At 36.7% G+C, this 16,597-nt stretch overlaps 1 protein-coding gene across 1 annotated transcript in view; it reads left to right on the forward strand.

Moving 5' to 3' along the window:
• Window positions 1-16,018, forward strand: part of NOL10 (nucleolar protein 10) — a 50,318-nt gene extending 34,300 nt beyond the window's left edge. Inside the window, exons 14-21 of the mRNA XM_065631290.1 lie at window positions 1,814-1,940; window positions 3,622-3,701; window positions 3,858-3,956; window positions 4,599-4,685; window positions 6,220-6,393; window positions 6,766-7,013; window positions 12,176-12,278; window positions 15,614-16,018. Of these exons, the coding sequence (XP_065487362.1) occupies window positions 1,814-1,940; window positions 3,622-3,701; window positions 3,858-3,956; window positions 4,599-4,685; window positions 6,220-6,393; window positions 6,766-7,013; window positions 12,176-12,278; window positions 15,614-15,733 (1,038 nt within the window). The 3' untranslated portion in view covers window positions 15,734-16,018. The remainder of the gene's footprint in view (window positions 1-1,813; window positions 1,941-3,621; window positions 3,702-3,857; window positions 3,957-4,598; window positions 4,686-6,219; window positions 6,394-6,765; window positions 7,014-12,175; window positions 12,279-15,613) is intronic.
• Window positions 16,019-16,597: the final 579 nt, after the last annotated feature.

A 16,597-nucleotide genomic window follows, 5' to 3' on the forward strand; every position in this document is an offset into this window, starting at 1 on the left:
TGGGAATGGACGTGAGTCAAGGATTCTCTAATTTTGTTTCTAATAATCTTCAGCAGAGAAACTTGTACTTAAATTTTATTACAAGAGAAGTTTTCTTAAGTTAGTAAGCAACTTGTTTTTAATAAGAAGGACAAATGGTTTCATCCAAAACAAAACTATAGGTAAACTTCAGAGAAGATTCCTCCACCCCAGTCCTGCTTTGACGGTCTGGTAATTAAGCACTGATTTCTTGAATGGCATGAAAACCAGAGGTACATTTAATATATCTAGTCTAATTTCTTATAAAGTTTGGCATTTAGATTAAATAAGTGGGTTTGGGGGAAATAACTGAAAAAATTAAAATCTGGTTGGAGACAATATGGAGACAAAAGCTTCTGCAATGTTGTCAAGAAATCAATCTGAATGTTATATAGTATTATATTTAAGCTGAGTATTGCTGGAGCAGGCATAGAGATTTGGTTAATTCATTAAGTAGGTAACATCTTTCTTGTTAGTGACATCTTGGGTCTTTGCTTGGAAGCTCTTACTAATTGGAATAAAATATGCAGCACTGTAAAAAAAGTGCAGTTTTTTGTTTGGCATGTTACGGTTCTCAGCTAAGGCTGAAATCTTAAGATAAATAATACTTGACACAGAGACAATAATGGTCTAGAGTACAGTATTATTGTCTGGAGCCTTACAGTCTAGAATGTTGTGGTCTAGAATACAATCTTAGTATTTTTTTGTGTATAGTTGTCTTCAAAAGAAGACTTTTGAATGCGTAGTAACACACTTGAACAGAATTATCTCATACTGTTACCACACTATAACGTTAAAACAAACTTTATGTATTTTATATATATAAAATCACTTCTCCCTTTTTTCATAATCAGATAGGATCTTAAAATGTTGTTGAATCACAACTAGTCCTATGGTCATGTTGACTGCAGAGTTTTTAACATTAATTTTTAGCAAACACATTAGAAGCCTCATTAGAAGTCCCAATCTAGGAGTTAACTGGCCACTTTACATTCTAAAATGTCAGATGATTTGCTCTAGAGAGAAAAATGTAGTGTTGGATTTTTCCATTCAGCTAACTCACCTACTAAAATAATAGTACTGGAACAGTTGAGTATGGCTGTGTGCATCAAGATAGAGAGGAATTTCAATCAGAACAGCAGGAGGGAAAAGTGGAGGGAGCTAATTGTTAACTGGGGAAATTGGAGGAACCTTATATGGAAAAGTACATTGATAGTTCAACATGACATTGTTCAAATAAATCCTTTTGCTTCATGGTGGAAATATGCAAGTTTTTTAATATTTCCCATTATCTGTTCATAACAGTCTGGGTTTATCCTTGAATAAAAATACATAAAATATACCTGTGGTGTGTTAATTAAAATAAGTAAGGCAGAGTGGCATTTGACATGATTGCATGCTGAACCTAATGACTTTGATTTCCAACAGTGCTTTACAGATTGGTCGCTATCTAGTGCCATTAGTTCATAATTCTATGTATAATGTTGGGCTCTGAGCTTCTAATAAATTAATCCATCAGACTGAGACAACTTGAAACAGTTAAGCTTGAAACCTCTATATTGTTACTTTCAAATAAATGATCTAAATTAAAATAATGTTTATATAATCTGTAGTACTCCTTATTGGTAATGCAAGCAATAGGTTCAATTGTGTTCTCTAACTGCTGTTGCTCTTAAGGTCTGTTTGATTTCAGAGGGATTCATTTGTTATTCCATTACAACACAGTAGCTGAGCCTAACTGTAGGTTTTCTTCTGTAAGAATATACAATGTCATAACTTTTAATAATATCCACAGGTTTTAGGACCTGCCCCAAAATGGTGTTCCTTCTTGGATAACTTGACTGAAGAACTGGAAGAGAATCCAGAGAGCACAGTTTATGATGATTATAAATTTGTCACCAGAAAAGACCTTGAAAATTTAGGTAAAACAGTTGAATATCCTCTTTAGCTGACTTCTTTGTTCAGTTTTTGATCACTTACACATATAAGTTTTATAATTCTGATGTGACATACGAGCACGGTTAGAAATTCACTGGCAGCGGTTTCCTCCAGTCTTCTTGGTTGTTAATTACCAGACTGATGGCTTTATGTTCTTTGGCTCCCAACCAGTGCAACACGAGGTATTTGTGTTTCACAGATTTTTATCCCAAGAAGATGATTGATATTTGCTGATTTAATATGTCTAGGAATCTGTTGTGTGTGCTTTCAGACACTAAACAGAAGGCATAGGAAGGGAAGTTGGTTTACTTTTCAAAGTATTTTTGAGGTGCTCAAATAGTATGTTGGAGCTCAGAGCAAACTCTGCCAAGGGCCACCCTATTTGAATAGAGTCATTTCCAGAAAACACAAATCATTCTAGGGCTAATAGAAAAACACTTCCAAGGAACTGGAATGCTGAAAATTACATAGCAGAGAAGGTAAGCATGCTTCTCCCAACGTAGTTAGTCCTTTTTCAGTCCACCACGTGTTTTGATTGCCATGTTTTGATCCAGCTTAGTTTAACTAATTTACCTCTGAATGTGGGAGCTGGGTTTGGCCTGGCTGGAGGCCATTCAAGGGGGAGGTCATCCAAAGCACCTGCGTCTTCAATGTTAGAGTTCTAGAGTTGGTGGTCTGAATGGAGCCCACAGACCCCTATCCCAATAGCAAGGGAATAAGGCAATGTGGTATTATCTACACAGAGACTTAACTCAGAATACTTATTCTGCTTTAAATTCACTATAACTTAGTCAAATTCATTTTGCCGTAAATGGAAGCTTTCAAATGAAGACCCAGCTTAAGGGATATTTTGATTTTATCTGTCAGGATTTCCTTGTATTACTAGCCATTAGCTGGAGTACTCTCATTTTGGAATACGCAGGAAGATTGTTTCCTGGAAACAGTTTAAAACAATTTTTAGAGACAACTTAACTTTCTGAGATGCACAGTGGTTTCTCACATTTTTTTTGCAATTTAGTTCTAGAAGTAGTTTGTTAATTCTTGACAGATTCCAAATCTTTAGAAATTAAGGATATTTTGCTATAAAAAGCTTTTCCTTTTGTCAGTCTTGGAATTTTGTGAAGATACATGGAAGGAAAATCAGAGGACTCTTAAGTGTTTTCATTCTTACTTAGGTTAGGGCCTAGGGTGACAGTTTTACGACCTGATGTGGTACTGTATTTTTTTCAACATGTTGATTCTTCAAAGGTAGTGACCCAAGGCAAAACTCTTTAATTAAAAACATCTCTATACCACAGTAAAAAAGTGATTGTCAAACATCTATGGACTTTAAAAAAAAAATCCTCTCAAATTTTTCTTTGTAAACTTTTATGGAGCGTAGTACTTGTGGGCATTTTTTAAAAGTGCACAGTAACATGTATTATGACAAGAAAGAAAGATTTTTTTTCTCTGAAGGAGCTCAGATTTCTTGCTGGCCAAACTGTGTGGGCTTTTTTTTTTTTTTGCGGTTTTACTTAAGAGTTGATGTATTAGATGTGACTGTTAGATTGATGTGTTGTGTTGGCAGTGCTTGTTTGTCTTGACTTGGGTCAGTGAAGTGGTTATCTTGGAATAGGAGTTCTTTTTATATGAAAGCTCTTTGAAATCCTTTAACTTTTTTCCCAGGCCTTGCTCATCTCATTGGATCATCATTGCTCAGAGCATATATGCATGGCTTTTTCATGGACATAAGACTGTATCATAAGGTAAATAAGGCTGATCCTTGTCAACTTTCACTTGAAACAATAAAGTACATGTGTTGGGTTTTTGTTGAGGGTTTTGTGTGTTTTATTTTTCTCCAAACAATGGACTGTGTCCTGTATTAATTTTTTTTCTTTTTACTTCCTCCTGCTTATTCAAAGGCAAAAATGATGGCCAACCCCTTTGCCTATGAAGAATATAGAAGAGAGAAAATAAGGCAGAAGATAGAAGAAACACGTGCACAGAGAGTTCAACTAAAGGTAAATCCTGTAAACAATGAGTATACTTCTGGGAAAACTATTCATAAAGAGTAAGTGTATCTCAGATGTAATGACTTAGGATTTGATTCTGTTTATCATTGGAGACACAAAGTGATTTATAGAATGTTTTGAATGGAACTGTAAAATTCCCTTGCTCGTGATTCCCACATATGAGAAAGACTGATACCAAACTGTAAAAGAGCAGCTCTCATCACATTTGGCACTCAAGCAGATAACCCTCCAGTAAAACTTGCAGTTTCTACTTCTGTCATTAAACTAAATGGCTTCAGCCATTAAAACGTAATAATCTGAAAAGAGATAATATAAAAATAGTATTGTGTTTATAACTGGTAATTTTCCACATTGAATTTGCTCAACATACAAGGAGAAATGATAGCTTTCAAAGTACTAAAGCTGATGCATTACAGGGAAGAAACTACACACAAGTTCTGCTTAAATTTTCTTCAAGTGCTATTGCTTTACTAGTGCCTAGAAATACTTGGAACCCGTCAAAGAGCTTTTCAGCAGGAGTTATAAGAATGAATAAGAATTCTCTCTCTACCAGACTTAAAAATGTAAAGCATGTAGGTTTTTGCCTGCGTAAAGGAGTAACTTACTGATAAATTGCTTTCCTCTCTTCAGAAACTTCCAAAAGTCAATAAAGAGCTTGCACTCAAACTGATTGAAGAAGAAGAGCAGCAACAGGTTACTAGAAAAAGGAAACAGAAGGTGAGTGTTTGTTTTGGAGACTTCTCTAAGTGAGAGCACAGAAATAGTAATGCTTATAGAACTGGGTGGTTTGCTTTGTTTTGGTTGGTTTTGTTCTGTTTTGGTGTGGGTTTTTTTGTTTTGTAACCTGGTCAAACAAATTCAAAAAGCCATTGTTTCTGTTTCTCATCACTTATTCTAGTACGTAGCTTTAAGGTGGACTTTACTGTAGCTGCAGCACCAAAAAGGCCATGTAGTAACTTAAAGCTTAGAATGATGAAATACTCACTGTGAAGAACACATGAGTTTCCTTGGACTCCAGAAGCTAGCTAAATGCAGAGTCAAATACCAGAGCTGCTCAAAAAAGGGCTGGTTTTTGCATTTGTTGGTATTTTGGTGGTAAAACCTTAAATGTAGACTGTGTAAGCCAGTGTTACGATGGAAATATGAGTTCAATAAATGGGGGCTGATTTGTCTAAGAGTACATATAGATCGTGTTGCAAAGCAAACTAAAAATAGTATACATAGAAATGCATGGTCTGGTTATTTTCTTGAAATGGCATTAGAGTCTTCTGAAGAGAAATTTTTTTTCAGAAATATTTAGAAATATATCTTAGGCTTTGGGATTTAATTTTTAGCTGTGTGACTCCAAGTCACACATTTGCGAGAGTTTCTGTGTTTGAAATTTACACTTGTTGTTTTCTGTTTTGGGGGGTGTTTTTTGTGTTGTTTTTCCACCACCACCACCCCCCCCCCCCTTCTTGGGTAACAATGAAAAATTTAATGCTGGAGTGGAATGAACGTGCTGGTATAAGTTTGGCAATGTTGAAAGATCAGCTTTTTATAATAAAAAGCTATGTATTCAATGATTTTAAAATGACAGCAGCAGGTATTCCCATAAACTGAAATCGTGGCTTGAACTGTTCCTAGTTCAGCAGTAACATAATTTGCCCTGAGTTCATTTTACTTTGACAGGAACAAAACTGCCTTTTCCATTCTGTATGTGAGGGCAGCGAAGAAAAAGTGTTATAAGATGTATAGAAACACTCACTGTTATGTATTTACAGTAAAACAGTAGTAGCGTTGCATAAAGACATGTTTACCCTGATAATTTGTTGTACGTGTTGTAGAATCATCCCCGTCAGGCAGGTTATTTGCCTTGAGGGTGCTGCTCATTAGTCAATAGATACTAACACGTCTCCAGACTAGCTTAGCTGGCTGAAAGTACGAGAAGCATTAATTCAAAAATATTAGTAATTGTGTACACTTAAGGTGTCTACAGTGTGCATTAAAAAACAAAAAATCCAAAAAACAAAACAACAACAAAAAAACCCCATCTTGCTTACAGATATCTTAGAATTATATTTATTTGATCTTTGTGAAAGTAGTAAAATATAATAGGCATAAATCTTTATTTTATACGACCTGGAAGGATAAAGCAGCTGGCATTTTGCATGCTGGTTTTGAGTTTTCTTTAATTAAAAAAGGTGTTGCTTACTTTACTAATGTCTGTTTCAGAATTTTATAACTCACTCATGCTTTGCTTCTCTTCCAGAATCTGCCTAGCCTTCTGAAAGATGATCGTTTTAAGGTCATGTTTGAGAATCCAGATTTCCAGGTGGATGAGCAGAGTGAAGAATTTAGGCTACTTAACCCACTTGTTTCTAAAATAAGTGAGAAAAGAAAGAGGAAACTGAAGATCTTAGAGGAACTGGAAGCACAAGAACAGGTAAAATATTTTACATTTGGATTTGTTTGTTTGTTTCAAGCATTCAGATTTTTTACCATAGAAAGAAGGAAAGATGGAAGCAACACAAGAATGTCTTATCAGCTACAGTAAGTCTAATTTCTAACATTATCCTGGTTGTTAGATGTGAGCAATATGTGTCTACGTGAATACAGGTTTGAAAAACATAAAACATGTAGGTGAAAACAATTTTATAATATCCTCTTCCGCTGCATTTGCTGTTACTGCTTTTGTTCAAACTTTAGTTCTCTTCAACTGTATCTATGCAAAGGCTGTCACGTACACTAATTGCAGGAATGGTTTGAAAAGAAAATTAGTTGATGATTTCTTATTTTATACTATTTTTGTCTGCAGGAAGAAGAGGAAGAACCAGAAGGAAAAGCAAGTGATGCAGAAAGTTCTGAGAGTTCAGATGATGAAAAAGGCTGGGTTGAAGAGGTCAGGAAACAGCGCAAACTTCTACGCCAAGAGGAAAAAGTAAAGCGGCAGGAAAGGTTCAAGGAGGATCAGCAAACATTACTGAAACCTCAGTTTTTTGAGATTAAAGAAGGAGAGGAATTCAGAAGCTTCAAAGACTCTGCCAAAAAACAAAAATTAATGAAGTAAGACTAATGTTCCTATTTTAATAGCTGGGGGTGGATGATTCTCAAATATTTCTGTACAGTGCAAGCCAGTGGCATTTTTGGCTTGGAAGCACTTACTAGTAAAGCCACATCTGGCGAAGCAGGGATGTAACTTAAAGCGACGTAGTTGTTAAAGCTTTGTTTTGTAGTTAAACAAATATAATATTTAAAGTATGACAGACAGACAACACAAATGAGGCAAGTAAGAGCAATATTCTGAGCCAGATTTGGGGATGCATTACTAGTGTTGGTGAACTGCTGCTCTCACAAATAACAACACTGATGTCTGTGAGGCTAGATATATTTATTCCCCAGTGTATGTATGAGGTTGACAGCCTGGATATGTTTCATCTGATCCTCTAAAAGGATATAGAATACTGCATGACTAGTCACTATTTTGGGGGTAAGATAAGGTGGTAAAACAAAAATTGTTTTCTCTGGGTGTTTTTGTGGCATCCAGAAACTTTCAAAAAACTATGCTGTCCTTATGTTGTCAGGTCTCACTATTTCTATTTTTCTTTTTGCAATGCACCAAAAGGGCCTTTTTTTTTTCTTTTTAATTTGGATTTCCTTAAGGTGATGATCAACTGAAGTAATTGGGTACTTTATAAAGAGCATGTCAAACTAAAGGACTTGGCTGTGAGGTGCTTAATGCCTGCAAATCTCATTGATATTTTTTTTTCTGAGGTGAGTTGAGCCCTTCAGAAGATTAGATTTAATAGCCTTTTATTACTTGGAGTGCAGACACCAGTATTAAAACCTTGAAAGACAATAGATTCAAAGTTCTTGCAGCACACTAGATGCAAAGCAGAATTTTGACTAATGTTGGAAACAAGTTGTTGAGCTAGATGGATCTCGTAATAGCCGTTATGTTTTTGCTTAGAATAAAATGATACAGTAAGAGGAAGTGAATAATATATATAATGGGACTGTTTCTTTGTGTCACTAATGACTGCTTTTATAATCTGGTTGTTTCATGATGGAAATTTTCTGGAGACAAGTGAAGAAACATTTGATTAAAAACTCAGCTCATCCCTTAGACTTGCAAGTTTTTAACTGAATGATCATGTAAAATGGGCTTTAAATATTAGTGACATGGCATTTCTACAGTAGTCTGGTAGTCTATGTTTCCATGTAAGACCTCTTTAAATAGAAGTAGTATTTTTTATAAATTGGGATTTATAGCAGTTCTGCAGAACTGGTTCCCACGTTTTCCTTAGCTGCCTTTTATCAGCAGGTGTTTTCACACAGGGATTTTTTTGTTCTTTATATTGAATATACCCACTCTTTCTGGACTCTGACTTTTAGATTTCTCCATCAACTAACTTACTCTCGCTCTTTCTCGCTCGCAACTCTTTAGTTTTTGTCAGTTGTTTTTCTTTATCAGGAGAAAATCCACTTTGGACACTCTGACAGAGTGTCATAGGTTGAGGATATTTTTTACATTCTACTTGGGTTTATAGTCATGTTAGCAAGTGACTTGAGCCCGAGATCAGATGGCGCTGTGTTCTCCCTGCTGTTGACGCGCTCCCCTGGCAGGCAGCCTGGGCTTTTACAGGAACTCAGCTGCTGACCTCTGAAGGAACTTCTCAAGGATACTCAATTTGACGTAGTAAGATTTCATTTTGTTCGAAACACAGAAGGCTTAAATGTGAGCAAGGATACTGAAAGTTTAGTAAATAAGCCAAAACAGCTGTAAGGAAGAAAAACATTTAGTGAAAAAATGAGTACAGTGTGACACAGGGCAAAGTAAATTCTTACATCTGGTGTGTACAGGAAGGAAAATTATTTCTTCAGCTTGGGAAAAATGAAAGCAAATACCACAGACCTGTCTGGTGGATAGAGGAATATCAGTGATGAAATAACTATGGAAAGATTTTTAAAAGATGGATTTTAGAGAAAAGAAAATTTGTCTTAAGATTTGCTGCTAATTCTCTGCAGAATACTTTCCAAGGTGTGATGGACATTCAGGGTGGCTTAGGTTAGAGACCGTCTCTGGATAGCTGCGCAGATGGGATGTAATGTAAAATGTTAAAAAAGAAAACAAGACAAAATTGAAGATAGGATAGGATTACAAAAATGCGGATGTGACAGTGCTACATCCTTTATGTTTTCCTGAGTTGCTGTCATTGAATTGTCTTTCCATGATTTTTTAAATTTTTGTTTAAGCAATTAGCTCTGTACTCCCTCATCCCATTTGTGCTCATCTATGCATTATTCTTAGTATGGAGTTTGATATTCCTCACATTCTCAGAAGAAATTTAAAAATTAACAGCTGGTATATTTTTCGTATAACATATAGCTGATGCAGTTCTCTAATCATAATGACTTAGTCTGTGTTATGAGCTAACTTGCTTGGTTAATAGCATTTTTACATATTAGAATTCTATGAAGAAAATACCTACATGTGTTTTCTGCTAGCCTTATTCAGTGATCAGTAGTCAACATAAAAATAATTAATTCAAGTAAGGTACTGAAAATTGGGAAGGCTGCAGTGGCATGTACAATCTGGTGAGGCTGGCGTGTTTGTCTTTCATTTGATTTATCCAATTATGGAATGATGGTCTGTGACCAGTATAATTAAGTACCTTAATACCTTCACTATGCACTTAATGGCTAGGTGTTCTTTTTTTCTCTCTAATCGTATAATGTTCTACCTGAGGAAACAGTTTATGACTTATATAAAACTGGGTGTTTCTTTCAACATGTTCCTGACTCAGCACGGCTCCAAGCCCAGCTTCTAAAGCAGTGGTGTGTACTATAAATTTCTTCATAGACCAACAGTCTACGCATTTCTTTGCACAGGAAAGCTTCAAAATTTACTCATGATTGTAAAAATCCACCTTCTGTCAAATCTGTCCACATTTCGTTTTCCCCTTTTGCACTCTTATACTTACACGTGAAAACCTGCAAAACTTTGCTTTGTTTACTTACCACCTAAGTTCCTTACATAGTAACTTAAAAGGAATCCATAAACGGAAAGGATTTTTATCGATGTGCTAAGAGCTCTTTTGATTTACTTGAAGTCCCTTTAAAATGTTTATTATTGAAGTTAGAGCATGTCAAAATTAAAAACTACGGTAGTCTTACTCTGTAAAGTATGGCAGTCAATGTATGTGTCTCCAGAGGTGGACAAGAAAGTCAACAAAAGCATAGTTGACATTCCTAGGTATTGCTGAAGTAAAACAGCAGGAAAGATCCTGAAAAACTCCTCTCTTTATAGTGAGGAAAAAAGAAGTGCCTGGGCAATTTGTTTGTTTGTTTTTTACTGTAGGGCAGGGGAAGTTGCTTTTAATAACACTGTTAATGTATCCCTTGAATCAATTTGTTGAGGATGATTTAAAAACAACCAACCCAGCTGTTGTGTTTGTGTATCAGTGTGTGCAATTCACTATCATTTGACGTCTGTGCATTTTCAGATAAACATAGCCATACCTGCAATTATTCTGTAAAACTGCAACCCCACAGCGTTTTGCTAATATCCCCTCATTTTAATTTTTCTCCGGACAGAAGCAGGATCTAGGCAGTCATGCTAAATAATTGCTGGGTAGTAGCCATATTTCTCCAGTTCACTTTCAAAGGCGAGAAAAATGGGGCTTCACTTGAATGTAAAAATCCCACCGCAATGTCGGTGACTGATCTCCTGCCATAGTTAGCTCTGAGGCTTAGCTTGTCTTCCCGATTCGCACAGATGGAACAAGTTTTTACATGTACTCACTGAAAAATATACTACAGAAAAAAAATACAAAGTACCTAGTCATGAGAAGTAATGTAATTCTTGACAGTCATTTTTCATTGTTAATCTGAAAAAACTTTTTTGCATAAAATGGCTCATTAACCAAAATTCAGCAGACCTCAGAGACTTCATGCACTGGCCACCATCCATGAGCCCTTCATCCCTAGAAATGCCATTGACTTTGGTGGCTGCTAATCATCTGTATTTTTATGATGGCTTATTTTCCACTCTAAAACTTGCACAAAAATGTCTTTTAGACCTCTTCAGAGAGATCTAATAGGGCACTAACAGCATTATCTCAAATTACAGAAACTAATTTCATTTACAGTCAGGTGAACGTTTCCAAAGCACGTCACAGAGTGAGTTTGGTTGTACACGCCATGTCGTATTCCCAGGTGGCACTACCCACTTGTGACCCCTGTGACAGAAGAAGGACGAGCCATGTTAAGATTGGAGGTGTCTTTGGGCAATTTGGCTGAAGGCAGCCCCATCCCTGCCTCACCCTGTGCTGGAGAACAAGGGCTGTCTCCACTCCTCGGCTCTTCCAGTTTACAACCCAGCTTCACTCAAGTCAGCAAGGGTGATGTTAAATATCAGCTCGCAACCTGGAGCAACTGGGGCATGTCCATGTGTCCTGGTTTTCTAGGGGCATAAACTTCTGGGGGGGGAGAGCTGGCAGCAGTTTTGGGGGCAGCAGCCACCCCGTCCCCAGCAGTGCTGGAGCTCTAACCAGCTCGCTGCTGATGAGCACCATGCACTTGCAGGCACATGGTCATGTGGAGCTCCGCTCCACCATCAGGGTCTGTCGTCTTACCACATTCACTTGTTTGCATTGTTCTTTTATTTAGAAAACTATTTGCATTAGACTGTTAGGGGCGCAGTGTCCGAACAGTCATTTATATTTGGACTAAGTAGTTTGTCTCTATAAGTGAAGTGATTAATTTGGTGATGGATTCATTCTGATGTATTGTCAAGATTATTTCCTTCCCTTGAAAGTGTTTCCAGCTCAGAAATTATAAGGTTTCAAGAAAGCTGGATGAATCTAGCCTTATTTTTTTGTGTGTATGTGTCTGTTACTGTAGCTGAACATTCATTTTTCTAACATTTCATAGAAAACTATAGCAATAGAAGGGTGCGGTTTCTTTCTCAACTGGAGTCCTGTTGCTTTTTTAACAGGAAAAAAACCAATGAACTTTACATAAATTTTAAAAACGTTTCTACTGAAAGCAATATCTGGAGGGAATGATTTGAAGTTTTTTCTGTTCTGTGTACTGAATATTTATTTTTTAAGGTGATGGCATTTCAAGGTTTCAGAGACATTGAGATTAGTTTTGACTGCATTATCAGCATTTATTATAGTAAAAAGATGGCAAGAATAGGGACTAATGTTAATTATTCTCTGCAGGAAAACTCTTGGAGATCGTTTAAAGCTTGAAGAAAAACTTGGCACGCTCAACGTGTCTGATACCACAGTAGGCAGCAAACAGGCAACATTCAAATTAAAGAAGGTGAGAGATATATATATATATAAAATTTTTTAAGATAATGCACAAGTAACTTTAGTTTTTGCATGAAAGAACAGGAACTTTAAAACCGTCAAACAAATGTCCCTCTTCATTTCTTTATAAGCTGCCAACTCTTCTGCTTCTTGCCAAGAGAATGAAAGCCTCCGGTAGTACTCTGTGTGTTTATACCCTTATAACTCAGGCAACACTCATAAAATCTTGTGTTCCGGTGGAAAATACTGGCTTCCATCTTTTAATAGTTTATTTGCAGACATACAATCAGAAGCTGATGACCTTACGTGACTTCTGTGCCAGGACTGATCAGATCTTGTCTGCAGATCCAACCGCAGTTGGGATGCTGTAGGTGACAGACTTTCTCTCGGTTGATAATGTCGCAAGGTCTCAGCAGGAAAAAACAGAGCTCCGAACCGCTCGTGTCATTGAACTTGTGTAACGCAGGTCACAGGAACGAGCTCTGGTCCTGTTCTACTTGCCGTGTTCCATTTGAAGTGTGCAGTTGACTGCTGCCTGTCTACCTTCCCCGAAGGGTTTTTATTTCCCATTCTAAGGAGTATTGCAGATCGCAGACAGGTGATTACTTTGTAGCGTGGGCAGAGTTACATGCGTGCGTGTGTCTGCTATTGCTGTACAAAACTTTAGGGATTTTTTGCTAGAAAATTGCTTTAGAACTGAGGAAAGGACCCATTATAAAAGCTGAAGAGCCATATTAATTGCTACTTGAGCTGGCAAAAATTTGCTTTAGTAAAAACTGGTTTCTCTCAGGTAAGCCTCTGTGCTGTAATACATTTCTCCTTACCAGTGGTCAGATATTATTCTCACTGGTAAAACTGCTGTCACAAGAATAGCTAAATAGTTGTTTGAATGTCACATTGGCTATGCCTGAGAAGTTTTTAAATAACCAAATTTATTGGACTATTTCTACCTTAATTGTTTTATCTGATTGTCTGCCTGCAGATGTCCTTTTTCATCTGTTTTTCATTCCTGTGTTGCTGGAATTTAAAATGTGTTGACTGTGGAATAAGAATCAAATTCCTTTGGAGTGCTGTGTAGGATAACCATTCTGGGGATTTTACCAACTGCTGTAACTGATATGTTATTGTCTTGCAGCTAATTAAATGGGCTTTGCAGGACTTTGAAAGCACAGTCTTTTTTATAGTAGCTTTAACTTAAAAAGCGCAAAGCCACAAGGTTTATTGCAATTGGTGCTGAACAAGGCACTGTCACCTTTTGTAACAGTTTTGTGAGATTTTGGGAGTAAGGTGGAAGAAGGCAGGTACAGCAGTGGTTCAGAATGCCACTTGCTTCCGTCAGATATGCTGTACCTTTGAGATTTTTTTAAATTATGTTCTGCTGACATATATGGATAACTTCTTTCTGACTGCTAACTGATGTTGCCTTATTGAAATATGCATATTGTGCTCATTGCATTAAAGATTTTTTTGAAGTCTAATTAACAGGAAAATAATGCATCTACAGTGGATATATTTTCTCCCATCAACAGAATAGCAAAATAAGACTTACAAGTCTTCTCTCAAAGAAACAGACCCTGCGTATATATTCTGAACTCCCAGGAAATGAAGCAGGGAGAGCTAGGAAGAAGTCATGCTACATAATATGCTGTGTCTTGACACTCCAGAGGATGAAAAGATGAAGTTGGCAAGCCAAAAAAACGATTTTAGTGATACTCTGATCATCAGCTTCTACTTTGTGATGCCCTTTCCTTAAATTGCAGGTGGATTTAGGAGTAGGTAGAAAGATGTAGTCGGTGAGAGAATTGTGATGCCATGGGATTGGTGTCACTCAACCTTATAGGTCAGTGGAATTGAGACTGAACTTGGCTGCTGCAGTCGAGGCGTGTCAGCAGCTTCCCAAATGCCCAGCAACTGCTAAGAGGTCAAGCAATGAAATTGTTTGCCATTGATACTTCACAGTTTAGTTTTCAGGGGATTTCAGTATGGTTCCTACAGCGTGGCATCCTGTTCTTCAATTTCAGCATGCTTTATCATAGCAAATAGATTTAATGAAATAGCAGGGATTCTAAAATACCTAAGTACTTATGCTACTAGGGAGGTATAGAGGACATTGAAAAAAGCTTCCAATTCAAATCAAGATCATTAAATTTCAGTGCAGTAGCAGTCAACTTTATATTAAGAAAGATTTCTCAAGACCTTTTCAGATGAAGTCTGGAGACAGAGAGAAACTACTTACATTTTCACATAGTGGGTTTCTTATTTCCCTGCTTGCAGTGGAAACAGGAGTCAAATTTCAACAAAGTCTGAAGACCACTGGCTTTTATTTCCATGGTACTGGTATGGGCTTATTGCTGCATTTGGTAAATTGGTTCATATCTTACCTGAGCCAAAATGTTCTCTATGCAGGCAAATCTCTAGCTCAAGTTTCAGTGATGCTTTAATGGGAGATTTGGGAGGAGCTGGGCTGTTGTCTGAATGCTGCTGGTTGCAGAATTAGATGCAGTGGGGATACAGCCGCGTATCCAGTAATTCTGTCACACTGTTCATGCATTTATCCTGTGCTGCCATTGAAATGGCTCTAATTGCTGGAATATCTTATAGCATGGACAGTTGCCTGAGCTTGGATAATTCAAGTCTGCTAGTTCCAGTTTATGCTTAGGTTGAAGACAAGCCTTAGTCTTCCAAAGGAAATAGTAGTTTATGGCTGTCAGAGCCATCTCATCTATGTGGTATGTAAATGAAACCCTTTCAGTGTGTTTTTAATGAAGAGGAAAAACTTTAATAGAGCATGTGCCACAGGAGCAGAGACTTTAAATGAGTTTAATGTGGAAAGTCTGTCTAGAATTGCATACAGCATATCAAACACTTTCAAGAACTTCTACGAACACTTTTAAAAAAACCTGTATGTTTCAGAAAATGTAATAATTGTTCTGTCTTTTTAAAATGCATTTGTGTAAATATTAAATATGCTAATACCAGTTAACCAAAGTAGCTACTAAGTAGCCTCAAATTGTGCTCTACCTTCTTGAGCACATTAAAACATACATTCTGGAGTCTAATTTTACAGTCTGTTGTTAGACATTGGTTTTCATCTAAAATACATTATTTTATTCATTTTTTTCAACATCTTTAACTTAAATGTTTGCTCTGAATTACTTGGAATGATAATTCCCAGGGATACCCAGAATCAACAGGTGCAGTATAAAACAAGATAGCCTGAGACCATTTACAGTAACATTTCCAGATTTCCCTAATGGAGTTCTGACTCGATATATAGATACTTGAACAATGAGGTGTTATGTAACTTTAAAAGAATCTTAGTCTATTTTTGTTTTAATATTTCAGTCGGAGCAGCAAAAGAAACAGCAGGAAGCTGAGAAGCAACATCGTCAAGAGAGGAAGGCTCTTAGGCGTTCTGCTAGTCATCTCAAGAGTAAACGTGGAAGAGGACGACGGTTTCATTGATTTATTTTATGCTATTTTTAAAAGGAACTTCTTTTATCTAATTTTTTATTTGAAAAAGGGACTCTTTCAAATTGGGACACAGTACCAATGTGTTTGTATGTTGATTAATTGATGAGCACAAAAATCAGAACTTGCTAAACCCAGTGTTAATTATTGAAAAGTTGATAAAAGTATTGACCAAAGGACACTATATGAGTATGTGTGAACTGCGTTTGTGCAGTAATCACTAGCAACTGGTTATTGTGTAACCCTGGATGTTTTCTATATAAAAATTTATATATACAATGAGGGTGCCTGTCTTTTGTTTAACTTAAGAGCTGTGGGGTTTTGCTTTCTGAAATATTTATTTGTGACTACTTAGATAAAAGATTAAGGGTAAGTTATTTTCTCCAAAAACTTATCTTTATGAGGGCACACAATTTTTTCTTCTATAGTTCTTGAAGCATGACACACAATTGTGTTTTTCAAAAACTGACTTTGCCTTTATATTTTTGGGCTGCCTTAGTAGCCAGGAGGAGGTACAAATGGTCATCATGAGGACAGTTGAGAATGCCTGATTTAGGTTCCTCTAAGTCACTCTGTAAGGAAACCCCTCTTGTCTCACTGGTGTACAAAGGGGAATCTTGGAAGGATAGTCGTATTAGGTGAAATTTGTGAATATTACCTTTACTTGGAATCCTTAGGACCAGGTTTAATGTGTTTTCATAAGCTAGCCATGGTTCAACATAGATCAGATGGTATATGTTCACTTAACAAGCGCATTAAGGCCATGCCAGGAGCCTCCTATTCTTCAGAAAGTTCATTAGAACCTACATTGAGGAAATGATTGGTTCTTTTCTTTGTCATCTTTTTTATTCCCAAGAG

Source organism: Caloenas nicobarica, chromosome 3 (genome assembly GCF_036013445.1).
Source record: "Caloenas nicobarica isolate bCalNic1 chromosome 3, bCalNic1.hap1, whole genome shotgun sequence".
NCBI lineage: Eukaryota > Metazoa > Chordata > Aves > Columbiformes > Columbidae > Caloenas > Caloenas nicobarica.